This window comes from Oncorhynchus mykiss, chromosome 23 (genome assembly GCF_013265735.2).
Source record: "Oncorhynchus mykiss isolate Arlee chromosome 23, USDA_OmykA_1.1, whole genome shotgun sequence".
Classification (NCBI taxonomy): Eukaryota; Metazoa; Chordata; class Actinopteri; order Salmoniformes; family Salmonidae; genus Oncorhynchus; species Oncorhynchus mykiss.
The window spans coordinates 22,811,974-22,829,473 of record NC_048587.1 but is presented as its reverse complement, the minus strand read 5'-3'; the positions used below and the strand labels follow the sequence as shown (position 1 = coordinate 22,829,473).

Below are 17,500 nucleotides of genomic sequence, written 5' to 3'. Positions count from 1 at the left end.
AGCACTGTCTGTAACGCCGCAGGGAATCATCCTAACATACACACACACACACACACAAAAACACATAATTTCTACAGTATGTTTGAATGGTTCTATAAATGCCAGGCCATTTCATTGCAATCATATACCCAGTTTAGGAGGCCCTGGCAATGCTAGTAGAGTAGAGTTTATAAGATGCAGTGAGATGCTGAGGAGTCACACTGTACTGTATCTCTGTATGTTTGTCTGTGGACTGGTTGGACACCAAAGTCATCTGAAATATCCAGTAACCAATCTGTAACCAATCAAGTAACCAATTAAATAACCAACAACTAGTTGCATGTCATTGTCTGTTCTATGCTATGCTATTTCTATTATCTGCCTGTCCTCTTTTCTCTAACATGTACTGGTCACATGGTAACTGTGGCTGGGGATTGGCTGAGAACACACACACACACACACACACACACACACACACACACACACACACACACACACACACACACACACACACACACACACACACACACACACACACACACACACACACACACACACACACACACACACACACACTCGGTATTGATAGTTCTTCTCAATACAGACACCAGCCTTTATTAGAAAGTATAAAGTCCAACAGTATATGTACAACCAAATCCATTCGCACACACTAACAGTGTGTAACAGACCTACACATTGCTTGCAGTCAGACAGACACCAATTACAGATTGTGATCTTTGGTAATTCGGGCTACTGACTAGAGTACAATGCGACTTTAACAGACCACTTGAGCGCTGAGTCATTCCAATTTCATAGAAATCTGACTTGTTTTTGTAAATCACAAAATACTGTTTCTCTACAGTAGTGGAATGGAATTACACAGGTTTCTCAGAACATGCTGAATGAGATGAATTGTTTGAGGTGTCTCACAATGACTGAATCAGGGTTTACTCAGAATGAGGTCTAGCTGAGGTGAAGAGGAAATGGCAGTTAGTATGGTAGTTTCTTAGCTTGGCCTTGTTCTGATCAGTGAGTCGGCTTTCATTCCGTTATTCTGTCTGTGGTCGTGTTGATACGTCTGTGATCTTGTGTGAGTCCTCTGCATTGTAACAGGCATTACAGATGGGGCGTCAGGTGTGTGCAAATCATCGGCACCATTAATTGGGTTTTCCATGCAAGACTTGTGTGTTCCGGGGATTTCACTGGTAATGGGGAGTGGGAATTCGACATGAACACAGATTTCTGCATGAAAATCCCATGGAATTCTCCTATCGAGATTCACCTTTCAACTTCACAGTTATTACACCATTTCCACTGATTTGCAGAGGTTTAGGACATGGATCAGAAACAACTCAGACAAAAAAGCGTACTTTCTTTTTCTCTTGTTTTTCTTAGTCTCTCTCCCTCCCTCCATCCCCCTCCGTCCCTCTATCCATTCCTCTCTCTCTCTCGCGCACTCTCTCCCTCCCTCCATCCCCCTCCGTCCCTCTATCCATTGCTCTCTCTCTCTCGCGCGCTCTCTCCCTCCCTCTCTCCTGCTCTCTATCTCTCTCTCCCTCTCGCTCCATCCCCCTCCCTCTCCCTCCCTCCCTCTCTCTCTCTCCCTCCCTCCATCCCCCTCCGTCCCTCTATCCATTGCTCTCTCTCTCGCTCTCTCCCTCCCTCCCCCCTCTCCCTCCCTCTCTCCCGCTCTCTCTCTCTCTCTCTCTTGCTCCATCCCCCTCCCTCTCCCTACCTCCCTCTCTCTCTCTCTCTCTCTCCCTCCCTCCATCCCCCTCCCTCACCCTCTCTCCCGCTCTCTCTCTCTCCCTCTCGCTCCCTCTCTACCTCTCTCTCTCCCCCGCTCTCTCTCCCTCCCTCCCTCTCTCTCCCCCTCCCTCCCCCTCCCTCTCCCTCTCTCTCTCCCTCTCTCTCCCCTTCCCTCTCCCTCCCTCTCTCTCCCCCTCCCTCCCTCTCTCTCTCTCTCTCTCTCTCTCTCTACCTCCCTCCCCCCCCTCCCTCTCTCTCCCGCTCTCTCTCTCTCCCTCTCGCTCCCCTCTCTCCCTACCCCTCTCTCTTGCTCCCTTTCCTTCTCTCTCTCCCTCTCTCCCTCTCCCTCTCCCTTTCCCTTTCTCCCTTCCTCCCTCTCCTCTCCTCTGTGTCTGTGGACTATGTTGGACTATGGTTCTGGGTCCTGTACCCTTTCAGATGTGGAGCTGAAATGTATTCCATTTTGAGTTTGCATCCCAAAACTACACCTTAAATGCATCACAGAAGACGGATGTTCAGCTTCAAAACAATAAGTAAAAAAAATCATATAAATAACATTCCACCCAGGAGGCCACTAGAGGGCGATTTGGTCATTTGACTGCAGGAAAGGTGCTACGCGCTGTTGACTAGAGATGTTCGTTTCTGCTGGTGTCTTGCAGAGCGCGCCACACTGGGTGGTTTTCCCAGTTTTCAGTGGAGAAGATTCCTCCCTGCTCTCTGTTCCCTGGACTTCCCTGCTCCGGCTTTGTCTGGGAGCAAGTGTTGGTCAAACAGGCCTTTGTTTGTGGTTAGTCATTTGGCGCACCACTGAGAGTCTGGGCCAGGACAAAGACGTGTGTGTGTGCGTGTGTGTGTGCGTGTGTGTGTTTGTGTCTTTCTGTGGACTATGAGGCAATGCAGACTGAACTCGCTATGCCAGAGTAGATGGCTTTACGTAGTGACCAACAATGTGTTAATGATAGTGATATGGATCATAATAATCATAATTATAAACAATAACAATATTCTTGGGGTTTCACAGAATTTAGTATTATAGAATATTTGCACCTTAATAATGTATGTTGCAGGTATCACATCCCTGTGTAATTCTATACCTAATGCATGATACACTTTTAAGGTAATGTAATATATTTGCGTAGTTGGTCAGGGGTGAAGGGACATGCACACATAAATATTTCAGGAGATCTTGAAAGCTTAAGCCGCTGATAGAATTTGCAAATTCTATTAGGGGACATTGTCCTTTCTCTCTGCCGTATTCCCTAATCCTGTTTCTGCAATGTTCCATTACCTCAATTACCATTATCTCACCCAGAGGTGGAATCTGCACTGCATAGCCAAGGACACAACAACACAGGGAGTGAGCGGGAGGGAGAGAGAGTGAGACAACGAGGGAGCCATGAATTGGAGGGAGGGAGCGAGAGAGTGACTGAGAGAAACTGAGAGAGAGAGAGAGAATGGGGATGGAGAGATAGTTTATAAGAGAGCGTAAGGACAAGGAGAGATGGGGAACAGGGGACAAAGGGAACTGTCCAAATGGCCTAGAGTTGAGGGATGTGTCAGCCTGGCCGTTTGTTCTGCTTGTCAGTGTTTGTGATGCGTGTTTGGGTAGTGTGTAGCGTGTGTAACATGTAGAGTGGGGGTAGCGGTTTTGCATATTTGGTGAATGGGTGGGGGCATATTACACGTGGAACGGTTGGGAGTTTACATTGTCTTGGGTGTGTGTGTGCATGCGCATGTGTGACATTGGTGCAGGTAGAGGATGTATACTTGGTAAGATGGCAGAGGAGAAATAGGAGACTGTGTGTCTGGGGCTCAAGCTGCCCAAGCTGTTTAAAGCTGGCATCCATCTTTGTTTGCTACTGCCACCCTCCCAGACGTAGCACAGAGATGTCTGCTCTCTACCATGATAGATAGGGCATTACACACACTCTCACTCTCTCGCATCTCTCCCTCTCTGAATTCCTCTCTCTGTTTTAAATAGAAGACATAATCCTACAAATTATAAATGTATGTATTATACTTTTTCAGGCAGTGCCATGGTGTACATCTTACTGCCTGGCAAATGCTGCCATGTCCCTGACAGGCTGGGTGTGTTTGTGTGTGTGTTTTAGTTGGTGTGTGTGGGTGTATCTTCACAGCTTGGAACAGTGGAGTTATTTTAGGCCCTGTAAAGCGATCTGCTCAGAGTGGTGCATCTCCCCAGAGAGATGCAGTAAGCTGGGGAACTTTCAACACACACACACACATTTCCTTCCATCCAGTCTCGTGTTTCATGACTCTCCACCTCTGTGTGTGTGTGTGCCACCTTCTCACATCTAACATCACCTACATGCCTCTCTAGTGTCCTCAGCTTAAGGGGGTTTAGTACTTTGTGTGTGTGTGTGTGTGTGTGTGTGTGTGTGTGTGTGTGTGTGTGTGTGTGTGTGTGTGTGTGTGTGTGTGTGTGTGTGTGTGTGTGTCAATATGAAAGTAGGGAGGTTGTAATATGTTAGAGTATGTGTGTATAGCGTGGTGCATTATGGTCTATATGTGTGTGTGTATGTCTGACGTAGTGTGTGGGGGAGCTCACTTTCTCTCTCTTTCTTCCTTTCTTGTTCTCTGATAGCTCATTGCTGGTTACATGGCTCTGACATTTCCCAGTGTTAAAAGCTGGCAGCATGTTACTGCCCTCTCATCTCGCTCTCTCACTCTCTCCTCTCTTTCTTTCCCTCATTCCTCTCTCGCCGTCTGCGATCGGAACACGATGCTGCCAAGCTCTGCAGTTGCGGCCAACTACTGTCATGAGTGACGTGGGCTCAAGCCCCAGCCACCGCTAAACCCCAGCCACCGCTCTGTCCTAGGACGACCTCTGTCTGTCCGTCTGTCTCTCTCCCTCACACATTATGTCTCGTTAGAGTTGATCTGAGAGATGGCTGAATTGGAAGCAGGCTTTGACGACTCTCACAAGCCTCTACATTTCCAAACATTTAAACTTTTCCCAAGGCTCTTGCACATCAATAAATGTCTATGTGAGGAGAAACAACTCTAAATGGAAATGCAAATCATGCGTAGGGGTTAGACCCTCTGCAGGTGGCAACAATTAGCAGACATTTCTGCCGATTGTAATTGTCCATAATTTACTAGCTAATGCTGGACTTCCTCAACTGTAGGTGGTACATATACGTGTGTGTGTGTGTGTGTGTGTGTGTGTGTGTGTGTGTGTGTGTGTGTGTGTGTGCGTGTGTGAATTCTCCCAGTGGGTTAGAGCCACACAGAACACAAAGGGGTTTGAGTGTCCGGGGGAGAGTCCACCACTGAGTGGAGAGATCCACAGACACACACCCCCCGTCTATGTCTTAACAGGATTATCCAACCCAACCGCCGACTCTCACGCATTTCACTCACTCACCCCCCTCACCACACAGCCCAGTAGCGACTGCTGGCCTCTCACACACGCAGAGCAGAGAAGCCTTGCTCTCGGCACATCTTTTTCCCTCGCACATTATATACCCAAGAGGTGAGACAAAGGTTGTGTAAGAAATATGTCACTCGGTGACACCCCACCCACACAGACACACAGACACAGACCACCCACACAGACACACAGACACAGACCACTCACACAGACACACAGACACAGACCACTCACATGGCTCACTTTAACTGATGGCTGTTTTTGGCGACAGTGTTGACCTTTAGTTTTTTTTGGGATGCGCAGGGTAAACTGCAGTTGGGGAAAAGCTGTAAGGTAAACCATGAATCCCTTTTAGTGTTGTCGCTAATTCTCTGGTTGCATACTGCCAGTCATTAGCAGGAGTATGGAGGCTTCAGTGACTGACCCCTGTCTGTTTACCTTTTCAGTTGATGTGATATACCCCACTTTATCACAAAATGGCTTTTTATCTGGAAATGTCTCCTCAGTCATTATCGCCAATGTGTCTAAGGCCTTTGACATTGTATTTACGCATCTATTTGTCTGGCAGGATTGCAGAGCTAACTATGTTGGCTCGTCATTCTGAGAATAAAGTCGATTTTTTTTTTGTTGTTGCTCATTCACATTGCCAATGACTTTCCTATATATATTTCCCCTTTTTAGTGCAATGATATGACTTGTAAACAGTCGGTCTTATCATGCTCATCTGTTAGGACTTGATTCCCAGGCTCGTCTCGTCTCAGGCCTGGGTCTGGTAGAGCAAATAGTCTGAAGGGGAACCAACCTGTGGATGGCCCCTGAGTATATGGGCTGAATGTCCCATTCACAGGTGGACCAGGATACCACAATACTGCTCACTCTTTATTGCTGTGTTTTACCATGACTATCTGTCTGTATAGCTATACATTTCAGCATTCATCTGATTATTGTCTAAATATTTGTATATCTGTGTGTGTGTGTGTTTGTACACGTACGTGCGTGTGTGCGCGCGCGCATGTTCATGTGAGTGTGTGCACCTGTGGGAGAATCTGTGCATTTAGGCAGAGCATTTGAGCTGCAATCTTTATTAAATAATCAGTACTGTGTTTTGTGTGTGTATGTGTGTGTGTGTGTGTGTGTGTGTGTGTGTGTGTGTGTGTGTGTGTGTGTGTGAGTGTGTGTGTGTGTGTGTGTGTGTGTGTGCGTGTGTGCGTGCGTCCATGCGTGCGTGCACATGTACGTGTCTGTGTGTGTGACTGTGCATGAGTCTGCATCCATATAACTGGTTTCATATTGAAAGGCTTTTCAGCGGAGGCCCGTTTATGATCTAATCTTGTAAATGAGCTGATGGAGGAGCAGGCTGGGCTTAATGAGATGACACGCATTGTGAAGCGGACCACAGGTCATTGTCAGAGAGCCATTCATTGTTTTAAATGTTCCTTTGTTGTCACAAGCGGCAGAATACTTCACTGGGCCGCAATTGAGAGGGCGGTTCTAGTAATGCACAGCAAGACGCTTTTCTTCTCTCTCTGTGTGTGTGTGTGTGTGTGTGTGTGTGTGTGTGTGTGTGTGTGTGTGTGTGTGTGTGTGTGTGTGTGTGTGTGTGTGTGTGTGTGTGTGTGTGTGTGTGTGTGTGTGTGTGTGCGTGCGTGTGTGTGTCTTTTTGTGGACTATGAGGCAGTACAGACTAAATTCGCTATGCCAGATTAGATAGCTTTACGAAGCGTGTGTGTGTGTGTGTGTGTGTGTGTGTGCGCGCGCTTGCTTATGTGTGTGTGTGTCACCATTCAGAGCAAATAATTATTACACTTTTATACTGTCGGTGTCGATATGCCTTCAGTCTAAAATAAAATAAAAAAGTAGAGGCATACATTTTTTGGGATGGTCCCTAAGTACTGTTGTATTATTTGCTCTGTGGTGTTGTGTTTCTCTGTTAGAGGTTCTTTCTGTACATCAATGGGAGTGTGTTCTCTGCAGGGACAGCAGTCATTGTTTGCTCTGTAGCAAGCTGAGACTGCTCACAGTCACCTGGGATAAAAGTGTCCCAAAGCAGGCTAGAGGAAGCTGTGATCCTCCGCACACACACACGCACACACACACGCACGCACACACGCACGCACACACGCACACACGCACGCACACACACACACACGCACACACACACACACGCACAAGCACACTACGTGTCCGGAGTCCTTTAGCGAAAGCTGGTCATGTGGGGCATGACCTCGATAAGAGTTGCTGTGTTTTTTTCTTCCTCTCTTCAGTCTTGTCTTTGTTAAGATTATCAGGCAGATAATTAAGATAGATTTACCCTGACATCATATGATGCCTTTCTAAAAATATGATAATATGTTAAACCCATAAGACAGTGATTAAATGCATTCAAATGCAGCACAGCTGAATTGAGCTAAACTCTTTAACACATTTCCTTTGGGATCAATGATGTGTATTCATTAATAATTAATTGATTGTTGTTGTGAACATGAGTCTTACTCTTTGTCCCCTCTTCCTCTTTGTCCCCCTGCAGGTAAGGAAGAGCCGAGTACCTACACCTGCACCACCTGTAAACAGGCCTACGGCAGCGCTTGGTTCCTGCTCCAGCACGCCCAGATTACCCATGGCTTCCGCATCTACCTGGAGAGCGAGCACGGGCATGGCAGCCCCCTCACCCCCCGCATGGGCAGACCTTCCTCCCTGGGTGGTGGCGCAGATTGCCCCTCGCAGCCCCCTCTCCATGGTCTCCACCTGCCCGAGGCCAGCCCCTTCAGCCTTCTCCGCATCCCTGGATCAGGCTCGGGGGGCCGGGACGGAGGGGGTGGGCACCAGCGTTTTCCCCCGACGCCGCCGCTCTTCAGTCCCCCTCCACGCCACCACCTGGACCCCCACCACCGGAATTCAGAGGAGCTGGTCCTGGCAGCCCACCATCCGAGTGCCTTCGACAGGGTGCTGCGCCTCAACCCTCCCATGCCCCTGGACCCCCCATCGGCCATGGACTTCTCTCGCCGGCTGAGGGAGCTGGCGGGCAACACCTCAGGGTCCACTCCCCCCCACTCTCCCAACCAGCCCAGCCATATGCAACGGCTGCTCCAACCATTCCAGCCCGGTGGAGGAGGAGGTGGAGGGGGTGGCAGTGGGGGAAAGCCTCCCTACCTGTCCACCCCCCCTCCCCTGCCTCCCTCCATGCAGTCCCCCTCGGGTTCCCATACCACCCCTACCACCCCACTGCCAACCTCAGGCCCCCAGCCCTCCACTCCTCTGAAGACCAAGTCGTGCGAGTTCTGCGGCAAGAGCTTCAAGTTCCAGAGTAATCTCATTGTGCACCGACGCAGCCACACGGGCGAAAAGCCCTACAAATGTCATCTTTGTGACCACGCCTGCACCCAGGCCAGCAAGCTCAAGCGCCACATGAAGACGCACATGCACAAGTCGGGCTCGCCCAATGCCGAAAAGTCGGAAGATGGGCTCTCTGCAGCCTCCTCACCCGAGCCGGGCACCAGCGAGCGAATGGGCAGCGCCAGCAGCGCCCTCAAGTCAGTGGTGGCCAAGCTTAAGAGTGAGAACAACCGCCTGCGCCGGGAGAATGGGGAGGAGGAGGAGGAAGAAGAGGAAGAAGAAGAGGAAGAGGAGGAGGAAGAGGAGGGTGAAGAGGAGGAAGAGGAGGGGGAGGAGGAAGAAGAGGAGAAGGTGGATGGAGCTAGGAGGAACAACAACAGTTACCACTTCAGCTTGAGTCTGGAGGCAGCGCGGCACCATGAGAACAACGGCAGCATTGGGGTCGGGGGAGTTGGGGTTCGCCTGGTAGGAGGAGAGGAGGGTTCCATCCCTCGCTCACTGCCTGAGGTGATGCAGGGCATGGGGTTGGCGGCCAGCATGCAGCATTTCAGCGAAGCCTTTCACGCACACAAGCGCAGCGCGCTGAACCAAGAAAACCACATACACCACCACAACCGTGAGCACACACAACGCCAGCTGTGTGACGAGGACTCAGCGCTGGAGTCGGACCGTGGAGAGGGGGGCTGCATCTCGGCCGTGGCCATAAACGGGCGTGGCACATCCCCCAGCGAAGCAGCCTCGGTGGGCCTCTCCAAGAAGCTGCTACTGGGTAGCCCTAGCCCCCTCAGCCCCTTCTCCAAACGCATTAAGCTGGAGAAGGAGTTTGACCTGCCTACCCCCACCATCCCCAACACAGAGAACGTCTACTCCCAGTGGCTGGCTGGCTATGCCGCCTCCCGACAACTCAAGGACCCCTTTCTGAACTTCGGAGGGGACTCCAGACAATCGCCCTTCGCCTCTTCTCCATCGGAGCACTCGTCTGAGAACGGCAGCCTGCGCTTCTCCACCCCTCCTGGGGAGCTGGATGGGGGGGTGTCGGGCCGCAGCGGGACGGGGAGCGGGGGGAGCACTCCCCATCTGGGGGCTCCGCTGACTCGTCCTGGCTCCAAGGACGGCAGTAGGCGCACCGACACCTGTGAGTACTGTGGCAAGATTTTTAAGAACTGTAGCAACCTGACGGTGCACCGGCGCAGCCACACGGGCGAGAGGCCCTACAAGTGTGAGCTGTGCAACTACGCCTGCGCCCAGAGCAGCAAGCTCACACGCCACATGAAGACACACGGGCAGATCGGCAAGGACGTGTACAAGTGTGAGATATGCCAGATGCCCTTCAGCGTGTACAGTACCTTGGAGAAACACATGAAAAAATGGCACAGTGACCGCCCCTTGAGTGCCGAAATTAAGTCGGAGTAGTGGGAGTTTCCCCTGTCATCAGTCCCCCTCTCCCTCCCCAGTCCCCTGTAGATTCTCCCCTCTTCCTTTGCCAGTCCGATGGACAACGTGCTCTGCACCAGCACACCCCGTTTCCATTACTCGTTGAATGCATGATCTGTATCGGGGCAATACTATTGCATTGACGCAAAACTTCAAGCCTTTCTCTTGTGCAATAATTTACATGTTGTGTACTGTTTTTTTTTCTGCATTTTTATTTTATTTTTTATAATTAGACAGCATGCATGGTATGTTTTGGCTAATTAAAAAAAAAATAGAAAATGTCCCTGGTTGGTTAGTTGTTGAGTAAAATGTGTTGCTGTTTTCTTGTTCGGGTTTTTATTTTCAAAAAAAAAAGGAAAGAAAAGACAAGAAAGAAGTGACCATGCTGCATCCATTCTGTAACACATATCATGTACAGTTCTGTGTTGTAACATGGAGGATGAACAGTCTTCAGCTTAACCCTCTCTGGACGACCTGGGCACTTAACCTTCGTCTTTCTAAAAGACGTTCTGTCCCTATGGGGTTTAAAACATGATCTATGAATTGGCTTGATTACTTAACACAAGAAGCAGTGACAGCCTTTAGATTTCTTCAACAAACAAAAAAAAAAAAAAAGATGAGGATGTGTTAAGATTTGAATTTGTACTATCATTTGGTAAAACAGACAAACAAAAAAAGTGTGCCTTTAAATATCTCGAAACTGCATTGGTTAATAATCTTCCTATCTGCTATAAGCTTGGGGTCACGGCTGTATACTGGACACGGGTCGAATCCATCCCGAGTAAAGGTTCTTGCATCAAGTACCTGACTGCTAAAGTCGACTGTGACTTACAAGATTAACTGATAATACCAATACAGATACTTTGGAGAATTCTGGTTAATCATCATTTAGCTACCTATTACATGTATTATAGTGTCTTTACATTTTCAGCAGGCACGGTACAGGCAGTATTGTGTATAACTGAATTGTTTGTATATTTTATTTCTGGTGCGGAGGTACTGAACACAAAGGTACTCTGTAATGTACAATCCTAAATTCGTGGGACTTTTAACATTTTGTGAAGACCCGAGCGTTGACATGTATCTACAGTAGCACAAACTTGTGATGCTGCTTGGATATTTCAGAGTGTAATCTCCCAGCACACCCTACAATATGAGGGCATTCGAGTGAATACAAGCTAGTCAAAAAAGTTACACAGAATTAGAAGCTAACAGAATGGAGTGTTTTGGGGAGGGGCGGGGGATTTCTTTTTTTACGATACATTTGAACCTTCTATCCATCAGTGATGATTAACTATGAATTGCCTAAACTTGAAAGGAAGAAAAATGTTATTTAAGAAAGGCCATTGTACTCATGCCAGGGCTCTTGAAAAGAAAGAGTGGAGATTAGACAAAATAATCATACATAGGTTTGTAATAGAAGGCAGAGGTACTTTTGTTTTCTTTCTGTTTTGTACTGTTTGCTGTTTGTGTTGACGTGAAAGGAGAGTTTTTTCCTTGTTGAGTTGCAGACATCCACCCCGGTTGATGGTGAAATAGCACTTGTCACGCTGCCTCAGACACTGTACAGATACTCTAACATTGTCTAACGTTGGTACAACGTCTGTATAGCGGTCAAGTCTAAAGTTAGACTGTCATTTATAGGACAAAAAAGAAGTGCACTGTTCAATTTTCCCAGTTTACAGGTATACGCTTAAGGGAAAACTTGCTAAAATGCTGACTGATGGCTAGGGGGTTCCATTGTTTTACATAGTGACGAATACAGAATCTGTTGCCAGCCACTCCATCCTTGACCCTCATCCTTCACCTTTGACCACCTCTGACCTTTGTTGTTTAACCCCAGGAAACGCCAGCAAAGCACTCAGTGCTGTGACTGGGTAAAAGCTCACTCAGCTAGATCACAAACTTGCTGCTCACACTGCAAGATTTTTTTTTTTTGTACAAATCTTTTTTTTTGTATAAATATTCAAATGTTTTTTTGTTTTTTTTTTAAATAACACTTCAGTATCTTTAGGGGAAACTGTATTTAAGTTTGTTGTTGTTTCTCTTTTCCTCTCTGTCTTGGTGGTTTTCAAGACTCGATCACAGTATATATAAAATGGAGAATAAAAACTGTGACTTTTTATTTTGCCTTGGCTCTTCGCGGCTCTTCAGGTTGAATAAAATTTGCATTGGGGAAAGGTTTAAGATGATATATGAATATATAATAGAGAACTTAAATATAGAAAGATGCACACTCATGTCAATTCCAATGCTTAAACACACTTATGGTCTTCTTTTTCTGTATTTCTAGAATGGTATTTGAATTCAATGTTCACTTAGAGTAGGCACTATAGTATTTATATTGAGGCTCGTATTTTCAACTGTTGCTTGTTCTCTCTACAGGTATTTACGTACCTTTTTTGGTAGTAAAAAAACAAAACAAGCTGCCACGGTTTATTTTTTTAATTTGGCAGGATAATATAGTGCAAATTATTTGTATGTTCAAAACATTTAATAAAACCCAATAAAAAAAAGAAGTATGCGACATTGAGCGCAGTGGGCCATAAAATGGCTGCCGCGCTACGCTGGCTCCTGCTCACAGGTTGTACATATCTTTTTTAGTTTGGTTTGGACCTCCTCCCCCTGCTGCCATTCTGTATGCAGTGATGCAAGCTGACGTCGGGCTGTCCTGTTCTTGTGCTTCTGTCTTTCCCACCTATCCCACCTGACTACATTCCAACATCTTAAGAAAAAAAAAATTACTTCATATGCAGTACATCGATTTTAAAAAAGCGTCAGAATAAATGAATAAAAAAAAAAAATCTATGTTTTGCAGTTTTATTTTTCATTGCCAAATACTAAATGGTGCTTTATATTTAGATTGGGTATACTTTCATATGCAAAGCATATTTAAAAATGAAAATGAATTGGAGACGTGGAGAAGCCTGCTTGAGTTGAGCCTTTTTTGTAAATGGCAATGCGGAATATTTTGTTATCAGCCTTTTCTATTCTTGTTCTGAGAGCTGTTTGTTGTAACTTGAACTTGAACTTTATCTTTTACTATGGGAGTTGCTATTTATTATTACCTATATGCTCTGTTTAAAATAGAGACATGGAAGGGATCTTTTTAGGTTATAATATTATTTCTTTACTTTTTAAAGATTGGCCGAAGGTCATTGGACAAACTTTTTTTCATTTTATTTTGTATTTGTTTCTGATCTCTGTTCAGTTGTATTGGGGAAACCACTGTCTTTGTTTTCTGGCAGTTGTCTGCATTATCCTGTTCACACACCCATTTTGTCCCTTTATTGAAAAACAATTAATAAAAAAAAAAAAAACGAAAGTATAAATATGTTGTTTGTGTGTGTGCGTCCATGCGCGTGTGTGTTCATAGCTAGAGCAGCTTTAGTGGCGTGGCTGTTGACAGTTTGCATGCTAACTCTGAGCACATACATGTTACATACGTGTCACTCCTCAGTGGGGCGCAAGCGTCTCAGAGTGCTGACAGTGTCCCCTCCCTCCCTCCCTCCCTCTCATCCTTCCCTTTTTCTTAACTACTTGCCACCGCCACCCCCAACACCATTGCCACCACTCACGCTTTCCTAGTTTGAGCTCACCCAAGTTTACTTAAATATCATTACCTCTCTCTGTTTACTCAGATCTATTCAAAAGCATTAATCTATCCAAACCCATCTATCATAATAACCTCCACCAAATGTCACCCATTTGAACTCAAACATTAGATCCCCCTTGTAGGAGAGACACCTGGCAGCTGTGTTCATCCAATAACGCTCACTCAGTGCATTAGAAAATGCCATCTTCATAAGAATGACGAGTGTGTTTCGTTCTTCATAAGAATGACAAGTGTGTGTTTTGTTCTTCACAAACCACAGCCACTTGTTTTGAGGCCCTGTTTTGTGTGAGCCAGGCGGTGACACCTGAGCCACGGAGCATCACATCACCTTTCTCAGGGCACATTTTTTTATTCCCCACCTCTGGAGCCGTAGCAGCAGCAGGCGCCTATTTTCTCCTTGTTGAACAATGCGACTGGCCTCCGGCAGAGCCAGCCAGGCAAATAAAACAAATCAGCTGCATATTATTATTTTTTCTCTCTCTCTCTCTCTCTCTCTCTCTCTCTCTCTCTCTCTCTCTCTTTCTCTCTCTCTCTATGATAAATTAATTGTGTTATAAACTCAGGAAGCATTTAGGCCTTTTCAGCTTTACTGGGGCTCCCGAAACTGGTTTATGTGAAAATCATAATGCATTTGTCACTGACTCACTGTTATAAAATCTATACAAGCATGACCCGCAGTCCCTATAAACGCCCATGGATTTTTCTCCCGCCAGTGTTTTACAGTTGAAGATTCTCCAAAGACTTGAGAAAGCGTGTTTTCACAGGTGGTTTTGTTATTTGGCCTGGGAGCGTTGCTGAATGGATCTTGGCCAAAGTGCACGTGTGTGTGCGCGTGCGTGCTCGTGTGCATGAGTGTGTGCATGCCTGTGGCTATATTGCACATTACCGTGCTTGGCGTCTGTAAATGTATCTACCCTGTACAGCAGCCTACACGAGTCTGACCACTGTGGTATAGTGGGGATGGACACAAAGTAAATGCTACTTAAAAGCCACTCACTGACAATTACTCTACACAAACACTGAATAATGGACACACGGCAGATACATCAAGCTTAGTACGAGGTGGACTCTAACTGCTGTTCTAAGGTCAATCATGGTCAATGTGTATGGGTTTTCCTTGCTATGGTGAAGGCTAGGATTGGGAAAGGGTAAGCAGATCCTAGATCAGTCATTAATTGGATCATCCACAACATGGTCATTTTGGCATTCTTTCTTAATCAGACAGATTGATCCCAAGATAGCTATTGTGGATATTCATTTGCTACTGTGCTTCATCCTTACTGAACATTTAATAATGGCTATCTCATAAAAAGGCCATCAGGGGCGAGTCATAGCCTCCACTATCTCACACAGACCCAACAGAGAGGGAGGCGTAGAATTCATAGACAATGTGACGCACACACACACACACAAACACAGACACAGACACAGACACAGACACAGACACAGACACAGACACAGACACAGACACAGACACAGACACAGACACAGACACAGACACAGACACACACACACACACACACACACACACACACACACACACACACACACACACACACACGTGAAGCATGCATGTTCAGCTTTTGTCAACACTTTTGGCTATGTTCTTTGCTGGGACCGTGATTTGTCAGGCCATGGAGTGAAAGTTCAAAGTTCACCTTTTTATCAGTGTCCCTGGCCTTGACTGGCCATCCTTATGTGACATCATAAATCCAACTCTTTAGCTCTCTCCCTATAGCTTCGCTCTCTCGTACCCTCTCTCCCCCTATCATCGGCTCTTTTGGCAATCCACCTCTCATTTCCTATACCTTTCTTTTACTCTCAACCTCTTTCTCTCTTTACCTCTTTCTTAACCTTTACCCCTCCCTCTCTTCCCCCTTCTCTCTCTCTGTGTATGGTGTGACTGGTGTAATTATTGGCCCTGTCCTGGCCAGGGTTGTTTGCTGAGCCCACGGTGGTTTAAAGTCTATAGATAGACAAGGAGCCCAGGAAAGCAAGGTGTAGACACCGCAGATAAAAGTTGAGACTAGGCAGAGAATGTTGGGGGGGGGGGGGGGTGATGTCTGATGTCTGCCCCCAGTTTATAGTTAAAAAGTGCAGACAGTGGGGTTAAGGGGGGGAAAACGGCTCCCTCCTCCATTCTTATTTCACCCCTCCCCCACTCCCTGCCTGTGTCTCAAGGAGTGAATGGGGACAGGAATGCAGACAGACAAGATACCTCTTGGACAGCCCTTGTGTCCAAGTCAAGAAGTAGACAAAACAGACACTATCTGTCCCCTATGTCAATATGCTCACTAATTCCGTAAAGTACACCCTTCTGTACTATGTCTCAATAGTTGGGTCTCACCAGCGCTTTTCTCTCTTCTGTGACCCCATAGAGAGACCTCACCTACTCTACACACACACACACACACACACACACACACACACACACACACACACACACACACACACACACACACACACACACACACACACACACACACACACACACACACACGCACACACACACTACATTACACGTACGTACTGTACATTCTCTGTGCATACTCACATGTACACATGTACACACACACTCACACACGCACACACACACACACAGGGCCGTTTCTAGCATTTTCAGGGCCCTAAGCAATATTTAGTTGGACCCCCTCACCCACCTCGCAGGCAAAAAAGATTTGTGAACCCCCTCTTGGTGGAGGAGAGAAAAATGTGTACAGTAGCTTTAAAGTTCTACACATTTTGCCATGGTGCACAGAGAAAATGTTTCAGTTTTAAAGCCAATTTCATGCTGTTCCACTCATTTTTCCATGAGGGGAGAGAAAACTTGGCAGTTTTATCACAAATTTCCAGCAATTCCACACATTTTGGGGTTGAGAGACAAAATTGCAGTTTTAAAGTTTATTTCCTGCAGTGGTACACATTTCGCCGTGGATGGAGAGAAAATGTTGCAGTTTTACAGCTGATTGCCTGTAGTTATACACATTTTTCCATGACTTATTCCATATTCATAATTTTTTGAGAGATATGAACAAAAACAATGAAAATTAAATCCTGAAATATCTCATTTACATAAGATTTCACACCCCCTAGTCAAGAATTTTTAGAAGAACCTTTGGCAGTGATTACAGCTGTGAGTCTTTCTGAGTAAGTCTCTAAGAGTGCTAGAGTGCTTTTGGTGTCACTACAGGCCCTAGTTCGATCTCGGGCTGTATCACAACCGGCTGTGATTAGGAGTCCCATAGGGCGGTGCACAATTGTCCCAGCGTCGTCCGGGTTCGGGGAGGGTTTGGCCCGGGCTAGGCTGTCATTGTAAATTAAGAATTTGTTCTAAACGGACTTGCCTCGTTAAAATAAATATGTTTGAAAATATGGAAAGTGGTACTCAGTAATGTTTTCATTTGGAAATGTTCACTCTGTCAATTAGGTTAATATGCTGGAGTAACTACAAAGTGGAAGTTACTAAAATCCTCAGTTTTCTCCTATCACAGCCATTGAACTGTGTAACTTGGCCTCATGGTGAAATCCCTGAGCTGTTTCCTTCCTTTCCGGTAACTAAGTTAGGAAGGACGCCTGTATCTTTGTAGTGACTGGTTGTATTGCTACACCATCCAAAGTGTAATTAATAACTTCACCATATTCAAATGGATATTCAATGTCTGCTTTTTTTTTTACCCATCTACCAATAGATGCCCTTATTTGCGAGGCATTGGAAAAGCTCCCTTGACTTTGTGGTTGAATCTGTTTTTGAAATGCACTGCTCGACAGTGTCTCCTTGCAGATGTGTGGGGTGCAGAGATGAGGTAGTCGTTTCAAAATCATGTTAAACACTATTATTGCACACAGAGTAATTCCATGTAACTTATTATGTGACTTGTTAAGCACATTTTTTACTCCTGAACTTATTTAGGCTTGCCATAACAAATGAGGTTGAATACTTATTGCCTCAAGACATTTCGGCTTTTCAGTTTGAATTACTTTTCAAAAACAAATCA

At 46.2% G+C, this 17,500-nt stretch overlaps 1 protein-coding gene across 1 annotated transcript in view; it reads left to right on the top strand.

Annotated features, from left to right (window-relative positions):
* LOC110502455 (B-cell lymphoma/leukemia 11A) overlaps positions 1-13,217 on the top strand; it is a 54,569-nt gene extending 41,352 nt beyond the window's left edge. Inside the window, exon 3 of the mRNA XM_036959945.1 lies at positions 7,650-13,217. Coding sequence (XP_036815840.1) covers positions 7,650-9,868 — 2,219 coding nt within the window. The 3' untranslated portion in view covers positions 9,869-13,217. The remainder of the gene's footprint in view (positions 1-7,649) is intronic.
* The last annotated feature ends 4,283 nt before the right edge of the window (positions 13,218-17,500 follow it).